The sequence below is a fragment of the Bombus fervidus genome, chromosome 4, assembly GCF_041682495.2.
Source record: "Bombus fervidus isolate BK054 chromosome 4, iyBomFerv1, whole genome shotgun sequence".
Classification (NCBI taxonomy): domain Eukaryota; kingdom Metazoa; phylum Arthropoda; class Insecta; order Hymenoptera; family Apidae; genus Bombus; species Bombus fervidus.
In genome coordinates this window covers 3,899,452-3,916,401 of record NC_091520.1, presented here as the reverse complement: position 1 = coordinate 3,916,401, position 16,950 = coordinate 3,899,452, and the positions used below count along the sequence as shown (strand labels likewise).

The 16,950-nt window shown below is 30.9% G+C and overlaps 3 protein-coding genes and 1 long non-coding RNA gene across 4 annotated transcripts; 1 reads left to right on the top strand and 3 right to left on the bottom strand.

Moving 5' to 3' along the window:
- Positions 1-53: 53 nt before the first annotated feature.
- Positions 54-3,038, bottom strand: LOC139986231 (F-box-like/WD repeat-containing protein TBL1XR1). Its single transcript, XM_072001412.1, has 6 exons — positions 2,845-3,038; positions 2,238-2,525; positions 1,174-1,520; positions 761-1,105; positions 307-675; positions 54-222 (listed from the first exon to the last, which is right to left on the bottom strand). The coding sequence occupies exons 1-6, from the start codon at positions 2,900-2,902 to the stop codon at positions 91-93; spliced, it is 1,539 nt and encodes a 512-aa protein (XP_071857513.1). The 5' UTR covers positions 2,903-3,038; the 3' UTR covers positions 54-90.
- A 1,688-nt stretch (positions 3,039-4,726) lies between these two features.
- Positions 4,727-8,344, bottom strand: Crn (pre-mRNA splicing factor crn). Its single transcript, XM_072001304.1, has 14 exons — positions 8,012-8,344; positions 7,822-7,911; positions 7,478-7,638; positions 7,159-7,355; positions 6,788-7,089; positions 6,603-6,717; positions 6,337-6,512; positions 6,153-6,253; positions 5,973-6,084; positions 5,748-5,894; positions 5,582-5,658; positions 5,393-5,510; positions 5,057-5,317; positions 4,727-4,980 (listed from the first exon to the last, which is right to left on the bottom strand). The coding sequence occupies exons 1-14, from the start codon at positions 8,045-8,047 to the stop codon at positions 4,825-4,827; spliced, it is 2,049 nt and encodes a 682-aa protein (XP_071857405.1). The 5' UTR covers positions 8,048-8,344; the 3' UTR covers positions 4,727-4,824.
- Positions 8,345-9,173: 829 nt separating this feature from the next.
- On the bottom strand, positions 9,174-10,544 carry LOC139986761 (uncharacterized). The gene is made up of 3 exons (XR_011799710.1): positions 10,469-10,544; positions 9,443-9,724; positions 9,174-9,262 (listed from the first exon to the last, which is right to left on the bottom strand). It is a non-coding gene; the product is annotated as an uncharacterized lncRNA (long non-coding RNA).
- Positions 10,545-11,809: 1,265 nt separating this feature from the next.
- LOC139986752 (odorant receptor 13a-like) lies at positions 11,810-16,374 on the top strand. Its single transcript, XM_072002322.1, has 6 exons — positions 11,810-13,638; positions 14,059-14,311; positions 14,894-14,997; positions 15,295-15,627; positions 15,715-15,990; positions 16,122-16,374. The coding sequence occupies exons 1-6, from the start codon at positions 13,444-13,446 to the stop codon at positions 16,188-16,190; spliced, it is 1,230 nt and encodes a 409-aa protein (XP_071858423.1). The 5' UTR covers positions 11,810-13,443; the 3' UTR covers positions 16,191-16,374.
- Positions 16,375-16,950: the final 576 nt, after the last annotated feature.

Genomic DNA, 16,950 nt, shown 5'->3' with positions numbered 1-16,950 from the left:
GAGGAAAATAAAGAATAAAACAAGAATTACTGAAGGTAACTTAAAATCATAGGTCCGAGAAATGAAATATAATCTATTGTTCATTTGCGATCACATTTTACGAAGGTCTAGAACAAACACACTGCCATCAGATGCAGAAGCACCGACTTTGTCTCCTCGACTATTCCAACACACTTCAAAAATTCCTCCAGTTCCTTGATAACTATGTACCAATTGACCATTCTGCACAAGTAAATATAAAAGAAAACATATATAATATGAACCTTCTGTTAAATATAGCAAACAAAAGAAGAATAACTATCTTACCTGCGTAGACCATATGTGAACACATTTGTCAAAACTTCCACTAGCAAGAAATTTGCCATCTGGACTAAATGCTACACTATACACTGGCTCTGTGTGTTTCGTAAGTCTGTGTATACATGCACCTCTTTCCACATCCCATAACCTTACAGTAGAATCAAATGATGCACTAGCTAAAGTTAGATTCATATTTGGGTTGTGAGTTCCAGGTCCAGTTGGGGACCATTTAATAGTATATATTTCTTTGCTATGAGCTTGTAAATCATGTACCCACGTATCTTGTTTCATAGACCAAATTTTAAGACTCATATCATCAGAACAACTAGCCAATAAATTACCTTGGGGATCCCATTTTATGGCATTAACTTCATTCTACAATTAAAGGAAAAACAAACTCTTTAAATTTTAAATAAATATTTAACTGAATCAGAAAATATAATTATTTTTGTATACATACTGTATGACCTTGGAAGCTCTTGATTGGTTTATCAACATTAAGTTTGCATACATGTATGCATTGGTCAGTAGAACAACTAGCAAATGATGTATTTGTTTGCCAATCAACATCCAAGGCAGGTGCACAATGAAAGCTAAATTGCTGAGTACATTGCCCACTTTCTGCATCCCATATAATTGTTGTTTTGTCAACTCCAGCACTTAATATGTAGTTACCACGTTTATTCCATTTTAATGCAAAAATTGGACCTTTGTGTTGACCTAATGTGGATGCTAATTTACCATCTGTCTTCCAAATTCGTGCATAACCATCATAACTTCCTGTTGCTAATAAGGTACCATCACACTAAAATAAGTAACCAAAGTTAGTTTCCTTTTTTCAACGTTGTAACTTCGGAGAAATAATCATTTTACCTTCCAATCTAATGAAGTAACATCTTTGTTACTTGGCACTTCGGTACCACCTTTTTGTATGCAGTGACGAAGAACAAGCTGATTTGGAGCTTGTGAACTACCAGACATATCCCAAATACGAGCTGTGCTATCTCCTGAACCAGAAGCCAAAAGATCAGTTGTTGGATTCCATGCACATATGAAAACTTCCGATTCATGACCACGTAATATTGTAGCTTTAGTGTCTGGAATTTCAACAGCGCTAGCATTAGTTCCCCTGCTTGAACCTTGTTGTTGTTCATCTACTTCCATTTCTGTCCTATCTCCTCCTCTCTCATTTGTGCCTACACCTTCATTGGAGGTAACAACTGAAAACAGGTTAGTAAATTAATAACAATTATCAAATGAAAAGTTTTCTCTCCTTCTTGTATTTATATACGTAATCTGAAGTAAAGAAATTCTGTTTCCAAAAAATAATACATTAATATTAAATAACAAACTGTTTCATTACCTTCATATTATTTTATAGAATTAAAATAATATTTTATACTTATCTTATACAATTAAATTAATAAAAACTGATCTCTTTTTACAACTACAGTCTGTATAAACTTTAACAATATTCTTATTCTTATTCTTTATATAATATTACAATATATATATATATAAAGTAACTTGTAAATAGTAAACCTTCGTAATTCTTCTTCTTATTCTTCATTCCAGATCACACATATATTAATAGTATTGTTTGCTCCTAGCTTTCCGACATGTTATAAATATAACAGTGAGCTTTATTTTGCTATATCAGTACATAATTTAACATTACAAAACAAATTTTTTAATTCATTAATAGAGTATAATAAATATATTTTACTTTAATATTTTATGACTGTTATAACAAAAATATTTGCTCATAACAAGTCCGACAGCTAAAGCAGTCCATTCATGTACCTGGTATAATAAGGAGGTCTATAAAACTTAAGTTTTTTTATAGACCAGGGTGTGCCAGGATAACAATTTTTGGTTTCAAAATATAACACATAAAATATAACATGAATAAAAATTAATATAATAAGTCAAATTACCTTCCTCTCCATTTGTATCTTGTACTTCTGTTTTCACCTGTTGTTTTTGCTGATTAATTTGATTTTGTCTTGATGCCACAACATCTGGCATAACAGCATCAATGAGAGATAAGGATTCCACCATTCTTTGTTCAGTACCATCTTCGCCTATTGATATTTCTGCTTCTGTGTATTGTAGCCCTTTCTGTAGAATTGATAAAAGTGCTGCTGGTGGTACTAATGCTCCATTTATGTTACTCTGTGATATATGTGATTCTATGCCAAATGTGTATGCAGAGTGTTGAAATCCTATAAAAAAAAACCACATAGAGATTAATTTGCATCTTTTATATAATCTACAGTACAACTTTTATACAATAAACTTAAGAAATAACTTAGTAATCAACATCATGGATATGCTTTTATTTGTGCTCAAATAACCTCTTTAAATCACGTTTGATCTATAATTTGTAATATATTATTGACCAATATGATATTATTAATTGCAAATATTATTGCGAAATGTATATATACATAATATAAGTAACAAATGTGTACAAACAGTAGCAAATTCAAAATTTGCCAAAATTATTTGAAAAGAGGTTACGTAGTACTCCAAAAAATATACCAGATTCTTGAAGGTATCGGTAAACCAAGAAATTGACTTCATCGCTAGAGAAGCTCATCGTTCTTTACTTTCACGATACTAGCACAACATATTTATTGAAAGTTGCGCCTAAAAATCACTTTGACTCACGTCGGACGCCGAGATTGCCGCGTCGAGGCCACTCTACAAGTCACAGACACATTACACACGAGACCTTACCATTGGTCAAGAAATACGAACAGCAGTGTGTTCTATAGAGATATATAACTAACTTCAATGTAATCTCTTCATTCAAAGTAACGAGACGATAATTAATTAGATTTTATTTATTATTGTCAAATGGATTATGTAAAAAATATACAGTGGCTCATGGAAGTATTTTTTATGAACATATTATGTATGTTGTACGAAATATCTTGAAATTTCAGTAGTAGTATAATGACAACTTACTATCGTGATTATATTAATAACATTTGAAACGATCCTGAAAACGTATTCAAAAGTAGCAAGTTATTTAGTATAAGTTTATGTTTTATAGAGATCAAAGAGATGTTTATTAAATATTCATCAATTTATCAACATTTCATTTATAATTTTTTAAATTTAACAAATTTATCAGTCATTCATAATATATATAATATCATCTTTAACATTTATTATACATATTTATGTGATTATTCTATACGTTTATCTTAAGATATATTTTGAAATCCTTTAATAGTTCTAAACTAAGTGAGTTATACAATTATATGTTATTAAAATGGCAATAATTACATAATTTAAATTATTTTTATTCCTCCTCTTGTTTATATTTTCCTTAAGAATCTTACAAATTTCTTACACATTTAGATCATAGTTTTATATACCAAATGCAAATATCTCATGATTATATGATGGGAACTGTTGATTGCTGAATTTGTTTTGTCACATTCTACAAAGATATCGAAAAATGAGGTTCTATTTCTAATAATGACCATGAAATGACCAAATACTGTAACTTTGTCCTGAAAACGTTTTTCATGTAACAATAAATAAGGCAAAAATTTAGATGATCTCATTTAACACGTTCGTCGCCCAGCGTGATTTGGCTAAGTTTTCTGCAGGGCCCAAATCCGACCGCCGGTACGCAGAATGTAAATAGAGTGACAAGCAGGAATTCATCGTTTATCGCCTTCGATACATTGTTTATCGCTTTCAATTCATTGTTTATCCCCTTCGATTCATTGTTTATCGCCTTAGATTCATTATAAAGAAAAGATTATTTATTTCTGAAATGGAGAAAGCGATAAGCTATCCAGCTAGAGTATTCCGAGGGATCTCATGGCAGATATCTCAGATCTTTCATTTAGTCGAGAAGCATACTTGTGAGACGTACATCAGTGATTTTTTCATCCTCAAAATGTTCGGTAAACAGCGTGAAAATATATTTGAAAGTGAGGAGAGTAGTGATAACGGAGTCTAATTATTTTTCGAAGTGCCCAAAATCACCCCAAACGTGTTTGGAATGTTTTAACGAATACCATACGATATAGGATAATGTAATATATTATTCAGAATATAAATTAATGAAAAGTATGGTATAATGTGTTTTTAATATTTTTATGTTGTATATCCTATATATAATATCGTATATTTAATTAAATCAAACAAGAAGAACGTCACCATACTTTGGCGACGGGGTCCCCACGGAAGTATACCCGTCGCATAGATATGTGCGACGTGGCAACGAACGTGTTAACTGAGCCACTTTATGTAAATTCTATACAGTTACAAAAATGATCAAGATTTAATACATTATATTATGATTTTTTAAATTATAAACTTAGTACCTTTTAATATATCTAGTATAGAGTAAACTAAGTATAATCTTAGAATTTGGAAAAAATTAATGCTCTTAAAAAAATTAAAAGCTAATTAATATTTTTATTTACAGTGAAAAAATCAAACATTAGTTTATTTACAAAAATAGTAAATTGTTTCTAAATAAAAAAATATATTTTTCTAACTATTGAAATCTATCTGATTGTTTTCATTTTTGTCATTCATTTCTTTCTGTTTCATCCAAGCTTTAGCAGATGCCAAGAATTTAAGATTAGGTCTCTGTGATTCATCTTCTGGGAAAACAAAATCAAATACTTCTTCCCAACCATCATCACTCTAAAAACAAAAATTACATATGTGAAAAAATGTTTTTTTAAAAATAACTTTTAAATAATACAATAAATTTATTCACCCCATCTTCTCCAACAATACGTCTTCTACGTTTAATCCTTCGAGGCATTTTTTCCATAATTTTAGCTCGAGTGTCATCATCTCCTTTCTCACTTTCAAAATCTCTCCACGCTTCTAAAAGCAATGCTCTACTTTCTTTGTCACCGTTCGATCTAAGTGCATCGTTTCCACGTTCAAAAATTCTTCTTGCCAGCACAACATTATCCAGACCATCCTCAGTTGTCGAATTAGCTAATTCAAACTTAGCATAGGCAATCCAAACCTAGATGTCATGATTTATATTTAATAACATATAATCTAAATTAAATATCTTGTATTTAATTATAATTAATCTTACTTTAACATGAAGTGTACGTTCCAATAATCTTTCGAATAATTGCCGTGCGTTTTCTGTTTCATCCTGTGATATCTCAAAATCAATATATGATTTCCATAAGAGTTCTGGCATATCCAATCTATAAATTAAAGTAATGATACAATACAATATTAGGGTAATATAAATTACTTATATTTTTAAATACTTTACCTTGGCTGTGATATAGCTAATTCGTAAATAGCTCGTGCTCGTTCTACATCACCCAGAAGCGTTTCTAACTCTGCGAACTATGTACAAAAATATTATCAAGGATGATTTTTATACATATTTAACCATTGAAATGATAATAAATAATAGATTGACTAAATTATCATACCTTCATCCATGTAGTACAATTTTCTGGTCCAAATTCAAGGAATTTTTCATATAAAATTCTACATCTATCAAATTCTCTCAACTGTATTTCTAAATCAATGTATCCACGATATAATTTATCTCTAGGACAAATACCCAACGCCATGCCCTATTATCAATTAAAATAGTTTTCTATGCATTTTCTATGCTATCACAATTTATAAATTTTTGTAAAATTATTACTTACTAATTTTTTTCTAGCTGCTGTGAGATTTTTCTGTCTTATTTCAAAATACGCATAAAATAACCAGATTTTAGAGAAAGTGAAATGCTTGTGAGGAATTAATTCTAAGCAAGCTCTGAAAACATATAAACACATTAATTAAAATAAAACATCTTCTATGGTACTTTTTAAAGTACTAATTACTTATAGACTTGTCTGCATCTTTCTATATCTTCAGTATCAAGTTCCTCAAAAAGAGCATAATTTATCCAAAGATAAATATATCTTCTCCAAAATAGCTTTTCCTATGAAAAATGATATCCTTATATTAACATTTATTTACGATATATGTACAAAATGCTAAATATATTAAATACATCTCTCTTACTTTAGTTGGTGGTACATTGGCTATCGCACGTTCGTAAGTTTCTCTAATAACATCCACGTTCCCTTCTGATTCTACTAATCTCAAATAATCGAACCAGGCATCATAATTAGAAGGATTTTCTTTCACTTCTTGTTCATATTGGTATTTTCGTTTACTTACTATTACATCTTCAATACCTATAAATAATAATACAACATGATTGTATATATAAATATATATTTATAAAATACTATTAAGTATGATAAATCAATAATAAATTATAATACCTGAACGATCTCCATATTTTTTCTCATGTATTGTGTATGCTTTATAAATTTCCTGTGTTTTCTCTTTTGGAATATGATCTAATGCATACTTATAAATTACTCTGGCTCGATCATGCTATAATAAAATAATGTAACATGCGTTAAATTAAACTATGTAAAAAAAAATAATTTTAGTCCTTCCTTACTTCTCTTTGTCCTTCCTCAAACTTTGCAAATGCAATAAATAATCTTTCATCTAAATTTTCGTCGCCATAAAAATCAATGGCGCGTTCATAAACATTGCGAGCACCATTAATAAAACCATGAGATTCTTCAAATCGTGCATATTTTATCCAGTGCTTAACATCAGGATGTACCATTACAAATCGTTCATAAATTTGTCTAGCTCTCTGAATTTCCTTATATCTCAATTCGAACTTGATGTATGTTTGCCATGCCTGTTCATCAGGTTCCCATTCCATCCATCTTTCAAATACCTGACGTGCTCCTAAATAAATATTTCAATCAATAAATAGTCAATATACTATGTTAGATTAAAAATAAAAGAAGAATTTACCAGCAATATTTTCTAACATTTCTTCCATATAAGTGTATTTATACCAAAATTGATTTGCTCTAGGTAATATAGTAACAGCACGGTCCCATAAATTTCTGGCATGATTTACTTGACGATTTCGCATTTCCATTTCTGTGTATTTGAGCCATAATGTAATGTTTCTATGGTCAACATCCAAAGCACGTTCATATATGGATCTAAAATTCATAAATAATACAATTAATACTTTTATAATTAATACAAAATGTTGTTTACTTTTTACAAAAAAAAAACATTAATCATAAATACATAATCATGATGACTTTAATATATTTTATACCTTGCTCGTTGTATCTGCTTTTGACTTTCTTCCCATTGAGCATATTTTATCCAATTTGAAATCACCATACGATTTTTACGAATATTATCTTCAAAAGCTTTACGTTTCCGATGTTGATAATCAGCTAACTCATGAGGATCAGAAATCTTTTGCTTTGGTGGCTGAAGTAATAGAAATATATAGTAAATAATAGTAATAGAAATATATATAAATATTCATTATATATCAACTTTTCAACTGTTCAACCTCACATATATTAAAATTTATATATAGATAGAAGTTATATAAAATTAATAAAAATAATGAATGGTAAAAATTGAATAAATAAATGTAAATATACTTACTGGTGGTAAGATTTCTAGGTCCCGTTCTTTTGCCTCTCGCAAAAGTTGCTCTGCTGTTATTTGAATTTCAGCAGGCGCTTTATTTTTAACCTAGAATAAAATATAGTTAAAATAATTTTATGTAATATAAGAATTATATATTACATTATATGGTTTATATGTGTAATAAAAATTTAGAAGTGTTACATACCTTTGCCACTTTTGGCATTTTCTGTGATTTTTCCATGGTATTAAATTTAGTTCAATTCTTTCTACACAATAAATATTTTAGAAATATTTTTATCCTCCTGGTTAATTCAACTTTTATAATATATTTATGGCAAAGAACAATGTATATTTTTTAAACTGACCATGATCTAAGAATAGCAGGTCCAAATATTATTTCATGGGAATTTTTATACAATACATCGATAATATTTATAATTATTATTGATATTTACAATTATTTTTAATTATTAAAACGTACTTTAATAAACAAATATCAAATGAAAAGGTTAGCTATAACTAGCTGTAACCAATGTATAACCATCGATTAAGACAAAAAGGATAGATGTGACATTAAATGGGATTTTATGTCTCAGGTTCTGAAATACCGACCTATAGAAATATCATGTGGCGGTACATGATGATAAGAGTTCACGACTATACGTGGTTTATTTTACCAGCTTAGTATCGGAGAAATTACTGCACGTGGTTGCAGCTTCGGCCTGTTTAGTAGTTTAATTGAATCACAGACGTATTTATATAGATTTCCTCTTTGGTATAAAATAGATGGGACATGCAATACTTTTTCGTACTTTTAGTTATTGGTACATATTATAATATTATATGCACGATTATGTACACATATGCTCAGGTATACATACAGATCCAGCAACGATGAGGAATGTCATTATTTTAATTTGCTTTGTTTTGATGTATTTAGTTCTCTTATAAGCTACATATTACTACCATGGCATTACCACAAAATTCTTTCAGATCAATACGCGGTCTTTTTTAACAGATCTTCACTGATTCAAAAATGTAGAATTATCTACCAAAGCTACCACGAATAATTTTTTGACATTCTGTACATGTACGTATTATAAAAGTATTAAAAGTATATTTGATTTAAATTGCACTCTTTTACAGGAAATAATAATATTTAGAGATTTAAGAATTTCGTTGATGCTTTAAGCATTGACTAAGGAGAGGATAGACGTGACATTAAAAAGAAATTTGTGTTTCAGTTTCTTTAATATCGACGTGGAAAAATATCAGAGTACATACTTCTTACGCCCTCCGTTATTTAATACGGCGAACGTAGGACTTATGATCAACTTAATCATCGAATGCGATGAAAAGATACTCCTCGATTACATGCAATTCAATACATAATAAAGAATATCGGCCGGTACTGATAAACTTCAACTTGGTTTATATGTCTCGCACCGCACATCACCTAAAATATAACGGATCGAGGTTAACGAAAAGAAACGAATAAAATCTAGTTCACTTATCTCAATTATTTCAAAGCGATATTCAATTCGATAGAAACGGGATAACATGTGCGGAAATGGAATAAAAAGTGTAAGAAAATGCGAAGTTCGAACAACTGGTTCGACCGCCTGTTCTTCGTTACCTTCGGATATGAGAAAAAAAAGCTTCAATACTAAAGGCGCCGTAAATTAATCCCTCATCCGCATGGTGTGTGAACCAGCAGTCCTGACGTCTTGCGATTGCGATTGCCTGGATTCCACCATCCTGGGTTCTAGTGAGAGATAGCGAAGTCACTTGGGGGTGTTGAAAGGGGCCCTCTCCCTTGCTAGCGCACAGGCTAACGGGCTTTGACCTCCTTCGCGGCTGCGACGCTGAGGGTACTCAAGCATTCTTTGTACAATCGTCACAGTGGACAAACGTAAAACTAAAATCACGCGAGTTCGTCATTTTTCGAGTTTGCAGAACGTGCTACAAACGGGACTATTGTGAATTCGCTTTTAACACTTCTTATAAACGGATGAATAAAATATAATAAATATTATAAATATTATTATATAAATATTATTAAAATATAATAAATATTCAATATAACGAATATTATATTGAATTAAATATTATATGAATTAATAAATAAATATTGGTGAAAATGGGCGGAAACGGGAGAAATCTGGCGAAAACAGGAGGAAACCGACAGAGACGCTAACCCGTCTATATAGTGGATTCCCAAAGTATATCAACACTTGTTGAAATTTTGTATGTACATATTATATACATTCACATATACTATATGTATATTTGCTTTTCAAATTAAAGTAAATGTAAGAACTGTTTTCACTGAAGAAACATCATTTAAATGTTTAAATAACGGATAAATGCAAATTATTTAAATTCACCAATAAAGGTTTAATTAAAAACATAAAGTATGATAAAAACTTTTTTTGTTTTAGATATGTTTTTCTAAATGTGTATTTTATACATATATTTAATATAAAAAAATAAAATCTCTACTGGAATTAGAACCAACTTTTTTCGGATTGGTAAAATAAATCTGTGCGCCTATCTTCTAAAATTATGTCTTTTAGCAACAATTGTTACATTTGTTGGCAAGTATTAATATATCTATTTGTCATATTTATCAATTTTATTAGATAATTATAACAAATTTTACCTTATATAGCGTTTCCCGTTACGAGGGATATACGATACTGTTACGCTATTACGTGAAAGTAGCCTTAACGTGAAAATAGCCTCAACGTGATCTTAGTCTACAAAAGTCGATATATACATTTGGCACGTAATTTGAATTATCAATCAAGTATATTTTAAAAGATAGCATGTATTTGAAGATTGTCTGATGGTTCGATGCGTAGTATAGCGATAGGAAAGTTAGAACTCGGGAATAGAAATGTTTTGTTTCGCAAAATTGAAGGCCTCTTCGACAGGATGTTTCTTCCGAATCTATAAATATATACTCTTTTTTCTTTACATCATAATTTTCAATTTAAAATTTGTTAACTATCACTTTCTATAAATTGATCGCTATTATCTACTTTCCGATCGCTCTGTTGTAAATATATCGAATGTAAGGATAAGCAAAAAAAAATAAAAAAAAACAATTGAGATACAGCAAAACATCTCACAGAATTAATATTTCGACAGGACAATTTAAAAAAATAAAAATTAATTTAATTCTCATGGTTTAGTTCGTTTGGACTAACCAACAAAGGATGGAAGTCCTTGATGTTGCAGTGATAAGAAACCGAACGTGTTTCTAGGGTAAACTACACTCTAGGGGCCGTGAAATTATTGATATTTCTATTTGCAATCTTATTTTAACGTGTTTCGACAAAATCAAGTTTTAAAGTACGGAATGCACTGATTTAAATGTTGTGCGTATATAAAATCGAACATTTTTAATATATTTTACAAGCTATTTTGATGTCACACAGGCTGCTAACCATGCTCTAATTAGTCGACACAGATGAGCATTCAAATGTTCACCTCTTCCGCTTTCCTTATTCAAAGATATACTGCTTGCGTATTGCCGCCATCAAAGATTGCATGCCACCGATTTGATACGTTTTGCAATATCGCTGCCACAGAAATTCGCACAGGCGATCGGAAGAGTGTCATTATCGTGAAAGCGGTCTTTTCTTCGCATTCAATCCTTTGGTCTCCAATTAAATTTTATCTTCTGGCTATGGATCCCATCACTAGCTGTAGTTAGATGAATGAAAAGTACTTCAAATCTAATTCAAATTTCATTGTAGCTTTCACACTGTAATTCACTGTTTTATGGATGAATCATTCTGCAACGAGACCCGCTTAACTTCGAAAGCAGTCCGTGTGGATCTTGCTGCTGGCGGCAACATATACGGGAAATTAACATCGTCGCTGTTCTCAACCATCACCATTCTACAATTGATATTTCTGATATAATCTACCATTCCTAACATTCAGTGTTCTTCCACCCTTCTGCGATCATTATATTTCCGCTTTCCAAATTTTACTTCATCATTCTGTTAAATAATATAAAAATAATAATGATATTAAAATGGAAAAATAAGTAATATAAGAATATAAGGATATAAGGAACCTGCACAATACCCGAACATCCAGATTTGGATATCTCCTAATTTTGGTTACCTGGCTTGCATTTCTAATCTTCCACCTAGCACGATATTACAAAATTCATATGCAGTATTCTCATATGAAAAACCTCGCGCAAATCAGTAGATCAATCTTTAAAAAAATTATCCAATTTTTTACATAATTTAAATAATGCGTTAATTACGTATTGGTTACTATACTACTACTATACTAGTACTATACTACTACTTACTATTTACTATATTACTACTGTACGAAATAATTTATCTTTAACGTATTACACGTCAAAAAATTTGGAAATTCATCGACACACATATGTTAAATTCGCAATATTTACAAGCATCTCACGCAAAACACATATTCATCAAGTTTTAATGAATTGGTTAACCGCGTGGGATTTAAAAACATGAGCGAAACAGTTTTTTCTTATAAGTGACAATAGGCGAAACTTAGTAAAAGCTATCAATAAGAATAAAAATTGGACGCGTACTCTGTGTTTTGCACATTGCTTGCAACTAACAATTAAGTTCACGTTGTAAAATCTTGCATAGTATGAATTGCTATGTAAGAAATAATAATGCAGAACAATAGTAGCTTTTTCTTCGTTCTTCCACTGCCTAAGGAAGATTTACACAAAGATAATTATCATTAAACCAAAATGCATCAGCCCTACAACTTATACAGGAAATAGACATATAATACTCTCGCGTTCAGGACAATCGTAATGCGTGTGCGAACCTTGTATAAATGTCGCCTATTGTTGTGATTCTATTATGAATACTTGTGATCGGGACAATCGCGATGCGTGTGTGACTTTGCTGTGGATACTCACGGACGGGAGAATCGCAATGCGTGTGTGATTTTGCTGTGGGTATAGTTTACCATAGTCTTCTTCACTACAACTTGTATGAGGTAAGCTGCCGTCCAAGTGTCGTTCGAATTGAAGATCACTGTGCTCCCCACTGCTTAGGCAGATCTTCTTTCGTTCGTGTAAGGAGGTTTGCTTGCGTAAAGGGACTGGAAAGCAAAGCCGATGATTTTCATTTTATTTTAGCTTCAAGAATCATCCCTTAAATTTTGTTAAACCTATAACCGAACATCCTGTATAAACTTCTTATTATTTTTATAGCACCTGCTATCCGGTAAGTTCGATTAGAACTTCCATATCTACCTTTTGTCTTCGTTCCCCTTCTATATTCTATATTCAACGGTGTAATCAACTAATCCATTTATAATTCCATTTCATCAGCAAATTGCCACAAGAACGAAATAACACGACGTCTAACGTCTAACGAGGATTTAACACAGACCTGTGTTAATAATAAAAGAGAAATTGATCAAAGCGTAAATGTACCTGTTATTTATCCACCTATATCTAAAGATAGCAATCAAACCTTTATTTCACGCCCTTTGTGTTAAGCCGATATCAGAATCATAGAAAGAAGGAATGAATAATCAAGGCAACACCTGTTATCATGATTCATATGTATTGGAGCATACGTGAACGACAGCTTTAGAAGTCGATCAGACACCATGCAAACGGAACAAGATTTGGACATATCGGTCATCTTCTCGACGTTTTTCTTGAGGAACATCGGCTTATGGATATCCGACAATCGCGCGGAAAACCGTCGGATGAAAATAAAGTTAATGTGCACACTATTCAATTCGATAGATGCCTCGATCGTCATTATGAGAGATTTCTATTTTACTTGGTTATACAAAGGCGTGAGTATATTTGGATGGGTCTAATTGTGTTAAATGAAATTGCGTACATGTTATACAAATAGTACAAATAGTCGTAGTATTCTAAAAATTTAATAGTAATTTATTACGTGTAGAAAAATGAAAAAATTAGTAGTGTTAAGTTCTAGAAGATATTTGGCAGGTGTTGTCAATATTTTTTTAATTATTGTTAAATTATATACGTATGTGTACAAAAAATATATATTGATTTCTCGATGCATGAATTGTTTTCAATTGGCACTCATCTTCAGTATTCGTTTCTATTTATTAAATTAAATAATACTTAAGACCATTCGTTATACGTAACGGTGGATAATAGTTTGTGACATGCGTAATTCAGTTAAAACTCTGTGAAACAAACGACCATATTATATAAAAAAAATTCATAATAGCTCATTTCAGGACATTCTTTACGTTACTACCAACACATTAACTGTGACAATGGGTTTAATCAAGATATGTATCATACTAATGCATAAAAGGGAATTTATAAGTCTGATTACGTACACGGAACGAAATTTCTGGAATGTTAACTACGATACACACGAGAAAGAAATTTTAAAGAAGTGCAGGAAGACTTGCACTTTTTTCGTTTGTTCTGTCAGCGCCATTGGCATATGTGCTATGCTAGCTTATCTATCAACACCGCTTATTAGTAGGTTAAAAATATTCTATTTGTTTATAATGTGTTGTTTAGAACGTTATACCAAAACATCAACGATACGTTGTGATAGAATTAACTAAAAAGCTAGGGACTAAACGAAAGAACAGTTGACGGCAAATTACACGCATTTCTAACAAAATTAGAATTTATTATTCAACCCTTAAAATTAATTAACAGAAGAGACAAAGAACTTAATACCTAATGTATAAAATACCGAAAATTGAATTACAATTTACTGCTAAAGGCTAACCATGGTTGTAATGTTATGCTGTAGCGCGTACGACTAAAGCGATTAGAACAAGTTAAGGCGAAGAACGGTATATAGATAATAATATACTTTTGCCACAAAATTCTCATACTATTTAAGAATTTGTTGTCGTATAACTTAAACAACCCTTTTTTTTTTTTAATAAAAGAATATCGATATAGTATTGCTACATTTAGATGTTTAACTGATAAATATTTCTCTACCCTCGAAGGCTGAAAATTTCATAAACAGAAAAATATACCTAACGATAAATAAGCAAAACGTTTGATATAGAAAAAAGTACACCATCTAAACGTTTATTGCAGTAAATGCTGGGAAAAATAAATCAGAAAGAATATTGCCGTTCAACGTGTGGCTAAATTTACCAGTATCTATATCGCCTTACTACGAAATAGGATTCCTTATACAGGTATTTAACTTCTCGTAAATTTTTCTAACAAATGTTACTTTAGTTACCTGCGTTGTATGCATACCTTTATACACTACGCCCAACTTATTATACAATGACTTATACTTGGATACTCATGGAGGTAAAATGTATTTGCTGTTAGTCCAAGTACACTCTTAGAATCTCCCACTTTCTATAAATCTATAAAATCCTTTGTATCGATGATTAGATGATAGTATAAGGGACATATCTGCGATTTTGTAAGAATTAATTTCTTCCACGAACTGCGACAGGGGAAATAATTTTTAATTTTTGCAGACGATAAGTTTGTATTACATAGCGGTCAGTTATTTTTGCTTCGATAACGTTTTCTGCATTCTGGCCATACATTTGACTGGCCAGTTTCGCATACTTCGATACAGATTCGCAAAACTGTGTGACATGGAACATCAGATAACAGAGAAAGACACGGGATTGATGATAACAAAGCATGTACATATATTTTACGAGCAATTGAAGTTGTACATTCGACAACATCAGACACTGATTGATTTTTGCAACAGGCTTGAAGACATATACACGATGCTAATATTTGGACAAGTGTTGGTATTTAGCGTGTTAATTTGCCTGTTTGCTTACCAGGGACTAGTGGTTAGTATTCACGCGCCATAATACATTGCTATATTATGACATTTTATTAAATATTTGGGAACTTCTAAATGAACAACTTCCTCTTAGGTTGCTGCTCCTTTTGCGAGACGTTCCATCTTTGTCTTTCTTTTAATCGGTTCAATGGCTCTACTGTTTATGTTCACCTATAGTTGTGACGGTGTGATAGAACACAGTGAGAAAGTTGCTATGGGAGCATATTCAGCGCTGTGGACGATCATGCCAATGAACAAACCTGGTAGGATGTTGCGAAACGACCTGATAATGGTCATTGAACGATCAAGACGAGTTTGTTGTCTTACTGCGAACAAATTTTTTCCTGTATCATTGGAAACTTACACTACGGTAGATATAGTATCAACTCTACAATAAATACTTGTTGCGATCTATAAAATTTAAAGTATAGGAAATTTTAAAATACCAGAAAATTATAATTTTTGATATTGTGAAATAATTTGCTTATTAACATTTTGCAGATTTTGTCTACCGCAATGTCGTATTTCACGTTGCTAAGGAATAATGTAGAAAATGAAAATGTAGATTGATTGATAAAACAAATCATCAACAAACTCCGTAGAGTATTCGAAGAAAATTGCTTACAATACTATACAAAAGAATTGCATGTTTACATTTAATTGAAGAAAAAAAATTACTGAAGGGAAAATAACTGATAATTTAGTCTTAATATATGTATAATCAATATGGAATTTTTCGTATATGATTTCAATACCTTAATATATCGGCCAATCATTAGCAATACGATATGTGCTCCTTTTAATATTAATAGTAGATTGTAGATTAATTCAATATCATAATAATGCATTTTATTCAGTACTCTGAAAATCAAAAATAATATATAATACACTCATCTAATTTATCCAAATAAGCTAAAATTAAGTATTAATTGCTGTTAGTTGTTATTCTTGATTCTATAGTTTTAGGTACTTTAAGACAGCATAATTTACATATTATTGCCTGCAAATAAAGAAGCCTGTCTTCATGTTACAAAATGTACGTGCTAATATATAAAATAAATAAAACTGCGTACTTGTTATAATACATTGCTATAGAATTAATATACACATTTTGTGATCAAAATAACAGCTTAATCGTACTGATACTGAGAGGAAATGATCTTTATACACCATGCCATGACTGTACATTTAGAGAGGATTACATGTGTTATACTTTCCAACTGCATTTATTTTTCTAGCGAGGAAGTAATCAATATGTGGCAAACTGCTAGTTATACATATATTATAGGAGGTGATAATCACACAGCCCTCTTTGAAGCATATACGAGGT

Excerpts from the sequence above, each read along its gene's own strand:
- LOC139986231 (XM_072001412.1), bottom strand. The coding sequence starts at position 2,902 with ATGAGCTTCTCTAGCGATGAAGTCAATTTCTTGGTTTACCGATACCTT. Across the intron at positions 1,521-2,237 it reads AGATACAAATGGAGAGGAAG|TTGTTACCTCCAATGAAGGT; the intron begins GTAATTTGACTT and ends ACCTGTTTTCAG. Across the intron at positions 1,106-1,173 it reads TTACTTCATTAGATTGGAAG|TGTGATGGTACCTTATTAGC; the intron begins GTAAAATGATTA and ends TACTTATTTTAG.
- Crn (XM_072001304.1), bottom strand. The coding sequence starts at position 8,047 with ATGGAAAAATCACAGAAAATGCCAAAAGTGGCAAAG. Across the intron at positions 7,912-8,011 it reads AAATGCCAAAAGTGGCAAAG|GTTAAAAATAAAGCGCCTGC; the intron begins GTATGTAACACT and ends ATTTTATTCTAG. Across the intron at positions 5,659-5,747 it reads ATTGTACTACATGGATGAAG|TTCGCAGAGTTAGAAACGCT; the intron begins GTATGATAATTT and ends TTTTGTACATAG.
- LOC139986752 (XM_072002322.1), top strand. The coding sequence starts at position 13,444 with ATGCAAACGGAACAAGATTTGGACATATCGGTCATCTTCTCGACGTTT. Across the intron at positions 13,639-14,058 it reads TTACTTGGTTATACAAAGGC|GACATTCTTTACGTTACTAC; the intron begins GTGAGTATATTT and ends AGCTCATTTCAG. Across the intron at positions 15,991-16,121 it reads CATTGGAAACTTACACTACG|ATTTTGTCTACCGCAATGTC; the intron begins GTAGATATAGTA and ends AACATTTTGCAG.